The 5,553-nt window shown below is 35.7% G+C and overlaps 1 protein-coding gene across 1 annotated transcript; it reads left to right on the top strand.

The window, feature by feature from the left end:
* Positions 1-5: 5 nt before the first annotated feature.
* LOC110113475 (enoyl-CoA hydratase 2, peroxisomal) lies at positions 6-3,348 on the top strand (the record flags this gene model as incomplete). Its single annotated transcript, XM_020846083.2, has 6 exons — positions 6-78; positions 1,430-1,502; positions 1,588-1,738; positions 2,141-2,211; positions 2,888-3,061; positions 3,158-3,348. Coding segments are annotated over 6 exons (630 nt in total), but the record flags the coding sequence as incomplete, so codon positions are not given.
* Positions 3,349-5,553: the final 2,205 nt, after the last annotated feature.

Here is a 5,553-nt window from a genome sequence, read left to right as displayed (position 1 = left end):
TTTCATGGAATATTTATAAGTTGCTTCTCTTTATCCAGGTTAAGAATAAAGTAACCGTTGCTGGCTTGCATGACAAAGGTGTGTATGCGACTTTGCTTCTTCAAATTGGTTAAGATCTACTGGCAACATTTTTCAAACCTTATGTTCTTGTATCAAACAATGGCATTTTTTAATTAGCATTTAAAAGAAAAGAGTGTTGAAAAGGTCGAAATGAGACTTCATTAAGGTGCATATGTAGTAAAACTAAGATGAATAGATGGAAAAATTATTATATTAAAGACTGGGAGTAACACTTATTAAAGATAAAGTAAGGAAAATTGACTTAGTTGTTTTGGGCATGATAGAGGGCAGAATGCACTAATAAGGTGCATGGACAAAATGAATATAGAAAAACTTGGAAGAAAAAAAAAGGCAGATCCAATAAGTTTTAAGTACTAAGATCAATGTGATATCAAGGATTCCTTTTTGCTTCAATCCGTCTTGCGCAAAGCAAAACAACACTTTTATTAACTATGGTGCTCATTAATTGTATATTATGTGTATACAATAACCATTTCATTAATTAAATTTAAATAAACATCAGCTAATAATTTTAACAAAATGAATGATAGTTTCAATAATAATAGTTAAAATGTAAAGTGTAAATTATATAATAAATAGCTTAAAATTTGATATAAAATTAAAATGAAATATATATGTAAATTGAAGATGATATTCAAAAGTGAGCCTACAAATTAAAAATTCTAACAACTTGTATTAGGGATAGAAACGAACAAAAGATTATAAGTAGTGTAGCAATTTGATGTAAAATGTAGGACCTTCAAAATTTCATGAAATATAAGTTATAGTATTGCTCATTATTTTTTAGTGCAAATTGCGCAATACAAATAAAAATATACATAAAATATGTATTTGCACAATTTAAACAAATGAAAGATAAAATCATAGCATAAAAATTGAAATTATATATTATTTGAAAATTCTTTTGTTAATGATGTCTCGTTATGTAATAAACTTATAGACTTATTGTTAAAAATTATTTATTTGGAGGATTCATTTTCATTATATTTGATTATTTAGTGTTTATTTGGAGAGCTTCGGCAGTCGTCTCCTCATTGGGCTTTGGGAGGTCAATTTTGGCATCGAGAGTGGAAAGTAGGTCGATCACGAACTTTGGAGTTGAGCTTTGAAGTTGAGAATGAGGATTCATAAGGCCGACTACAAATAGTTGGGATAAGATTAATAATAATTATTGTAATCAAATTTTGTCTGCTGTTATAGCCAAGTGAATATTTATTGATACTCATCTAACTGTAGAATTCTAAATCCTGATTATATGCTTGCTTTGACTTTTCCATTTTTTCCATTCTCTTACTCATCCAGTTGCTGTAGCGGTAAAGGGAATTAATGCATTTCATTCTTTTATCAGGCAAAGCAGCTATTATTGAAATTGAAACCACGAGTTATATAGAAGAATCTGGTGAAGCTCTATGCATGAACAGGTCCGCTCAAAGTTTATATCCTTTGTGTTCAGAATTTTTTGTTTGTATATGGCTATATGCCCTTACAGAGCGCCTTTCCAAGCAGAAGCACCATTTACCTGCGTGGTTCTGGTGGTTTCTCAAAGTCCTCAAAGCCATATTCGTATGCAAACTATCCTGCCGGTCAAGTTTCTCCTTCTTCAGTTCCCAAAAATGAACCATTTGCGATATATGAAGACCAGACACATCAATCTCAGGCATGCTGCATCTGTCGCACTTCCTCAAATTTCTTTGCGTAATATTCTACTTTAATTATTAAAAAAAAATCCTTACATGGATTCGAGCCAATTTGCGAGCTTGCGAGTTGAGCCTCGTCAAGTTCGAACTCGTTTAACAGACGAGCTCGAGTTTAAGCTCGAGCTCAAGATCGTGGCTCGATAAGCTTGAATTGCAAGCTCGTTATTGAGTCGAGTTCGAGCAGGTTCACGAGCTGGCTCGGCTCAGTTACCCCCTAGTAATCAAGATAGCAGTTTGATGGTTTTTTACTGTATTTTTAGTGCTTATACTGCTTAATAATTGTTTTGGAAAGTTGGTTTTAACTATGTTTTTTAAATCTAATCACTTATCATCTATTGATGACAAGTTGCTTAATCATGCAGGCTTTGCTCTATAGGCTTTCCGGTGATTACAATCCTCTGCACTCTGATCCCGTGGTTGCAAGAATTGCTGGGTGAGCAGTGTAAAATACTCTCATGGAAAGCTTCTCTACACCAATTTCCATCCAAAAAAAAAAAATGAAAGATTGATGGTATGTGACCATATTGGTTCATATTTGATGAGTTCAAAGATCAAATTGAACTCTTCAAAAAGTGCTGAATTAAAATGCACACACCCAAGGCCTTGAAATCTGTTTAATCATTCACTTAACTTTTCAATCTTTTAAGATTTGTTTGGGACGGCTTTCTTACTGCTTCATAAACCAGCTTTTTAGTTTAAAATTTTTAATATTTGTACTAAAAAGTTGCTTTAAGAAGCATTAAAAGTTGCCCCAAACGAAACCTTAATGAGTCTATGCATAGTTTACAGCATAGTTACTACAATTTTTTTTTTCTCTTCCGCCTCTCATCCTCTTTTGTGTTTGTTGGGCCCTTCTAAAGTGACCTTCAGAGATTTTTTCCATATTTCTATTTGAGAAATCCTTTTTATGCATGAGTTGTGATCAAATTGACCATGAGGACACCAACAAAGGCTTCGTTTGAGACGACTTTTTTACTGTTTCTTGAAGCAGCTTTCTAGTACAAAAAATTTAATTTTTATACTAAAAAGTTGCTTCAAGAAGCAATAAAAAAGCCATCCCAAAGTTTATCTGATTCACTTGGGTTGACTTGTATACCCTTGGCATGTAGGTTTAACCGACCGATACTTCATGGTTTATGCACCCTTGGCTTTGCCATCAGAGCCATAATCAGATCCATCTGCAATGGCGACCCGACGGCGGTGAGGAGCATATTCGGTCGCTTTCTTCTCCATGTGTTCCCAGGAGAGTCTCTAATTACAGAAATGTGGATAGAAGGCCCAAAGTAAGAAGAATAACCTTTCTTGGCTATATTGATCTATTAGGCAAATTCTCTTCTCTACATGTTCTTAGTTCTTACTATAGAACTTTACTTTTGTAGGGTCATATATCAAACAAAGGTGAAGGAGAGAAATAAGGCAGTCCTTTCAGGTTATGTAATGCTAAAACACATTCCTTCCTCACTGTAGAGTATGTTGCATGTTTAGGACTCCTGTTCTTTTATTAAGAATGTTGAGATAATATAATTTGTAATAAATAATATTGGTTTATTCTCAACTAAGATATTTTTTTTTGTATAATAATAATATAATTAGTGACATAATATCCTTTTGGTACTATAGCACCCCCGCAGTGGCGGATCCAGCCCATATTTTTAGGATGGGCAAACTCAAAAGATGCCCATTCAAGAAGTATGAATTAAGTATAACTACTAGTAATATTTTCAGACCTTTTGTCAGTAACAATGAATTGGGCCGAGTCTTAAAACAGAGTTAAAAATGATTTGATTTTGTCAAAGAGAGCTCTACTTTAAGAACTCTTGGGGAAAAATAAAATAAGAGATTTATTTCGATTTCTTCAATCTTCATCTACACAAAAAAAAAAAACTCGAGATTCTTAACAAAGATGGGCTGATCTTTTGCAGTCGCTTTAGTTTCTCTCCTTTAGTTTCAGAGAGAAAGAATGAAAAGCTGCTCTGAGATAGCGTCATAGAGGCAAGAGAGAGAGAGAAAGAATTTTGGTGAGAAGACAATTATATATTTTTTGTTTTTTTTATGCTTGTAAGATCCACGGCTCCGGCTTGTAAGAACTAAAATGAGTTATTTCCTTACTGCTATCCAAATGCCAAATTTTTTTAAAAAATAAAAATGAAATGAGAAGTGTGATAGCTCAGTAAAACTTACATTGCCGAATGATGAAGGGGGTTGCCGGCTGCGAACCGAGGACTGGAAACATGAGATTCGTGAAAATGAAGGATGTCGGGCGTGAGCTGCGACGACCTCTTCACGAAGGAAAAGACGACTTCTTGCGAAGTTGCGAACGAGAGGACTGCAATTGCTAACAAGGGGCGCTCTCTGCCTAGGAATGGGGCGGGATGGGCAAACTTTGGCGGGATGGGCAAACTATGGCAAGAATGAAAAATTTAGGGCAAAAAGTTGTTTTTAGGGGGGGCAAAAAGGTGTTTTTAGGAGGGCAAAATTTCAAAAATGCCCTCAACTTATATATATATTTTTTTTCAGGGTGGGCATTTGCCCACCCTCTCTAAGCTTGGGATCCGCCCATTCGTCGAGGGGAAGGTTGCCTCTTGGTTTTTCCCCTAAATGGGGGAGACGCCGGGAGGTTGGGGGGGGGGGGGGGGGGGGCAAAAAGGTGTTTTTAGGGGGGCAAAATTTCAAAAATGCCCCCCAACTTATTATTATTTTTTTTTTTCAGAGTGGGCAAATGCCCACCCTCACTAAGCCTGGGATCCGCCCATGCACCCCCGTCATATTGCAGTGCATTAGGGATGTAAACGAGTCGAGTCGAGCTCGCGAGCTGGACTCGCAAGTCAAATATCGAGCTCGAGCTTGACTCTTGATATTATAACGAGCTCATCGAGCTGCTCGTCCAGTTTTCCCGCCCAGTTTTTTGTTTTCCCTCCCGGTTTTTGCACAGGTGGAGAGAAGAAGCTGCCTCTTTGGGAGAAAAAAAAGGTTGCAGCATAATGCTTTTTACGTGAAATCAAGAATATAACAAGTTATTATATTAATTGCGAGAAAAGAAGGTTTCCAGCATTTGTTAGCATTAATGTCAGCATTTATTAGCATTGATATTTGAGAGAAAACTTTTGAATTTTTATATAGAGCTATCGCTTTGGGAGAAGAATACTGCTATCAAACTTGATTTTTTAAAAACTTAATTTACTACTTTTTAAGTGTAATAAAAACATTAATAATTAGAAAATATTAGTTAAGACTATTGTTTTCGAGTTCGACTCATGGGCTTGATAAGCTCGGCTCGTGAGCCCATAAACGAGCCGAGTTTGAGCCGACACGGCTCACTTACAACACTAAAGCGGATAGATCATAAGATTGAATTTGTAAAGATTGGAGTATTGAAGTTGTCTCAGAGCCTTTGTAGAGACATTTGTTAATTGTTATTCATTGGAGACAAAAAAGTGGTGCTCTTCTTTGATGGAACACATAAAATTCATTGTAGATGGAAAATTTCGCCTTTTCGTGCTAAATAATGGAGTTCCTAAATCCGGTTTTTTGCCGGATTTACTAAATCCATTGGCTCGAAAGGAAGAGAGTCTGCTTGTTAAATCCGATCTATGGCTAAACAGCCAGACAAGATTTAAAAGGATTTATCATGAATGTTACCAAACATTTTTCAGGATTTAGGCCCCCTCAGATTTTCGAAATCTGGTTTTATAAGATTTACGAAATTCTACTTAAATCAAAATCTGGATTTAGAGGATTCAGGACTTGAGCGGTGTCAGAGAGAAAGAAGAAAGTT

The sequence above is a fragment of the Dendrobium catenatum genome, unplaced genomic scaffold (genome assembly GCF_001605985.2).
Source record: "Dendrobium catenatum unplaced genomic scaffold, ASM160598v2 original_scaffold_44967, whole genome shotgun sequence".
In the NCBI taxonomy this organism is placed as follows: domain Eukaryota; kingdom Viridiplantae; phylum Streptophyta; class Magnoliopsida; order Asparagales; family Orchidaceae; genus Dendrobium; species Dendrobium catenatum.
Note: the sequence above shows the minus strand (reverse complement) of the source record. Positions and strands in the feature narration are given on the sequence as shown.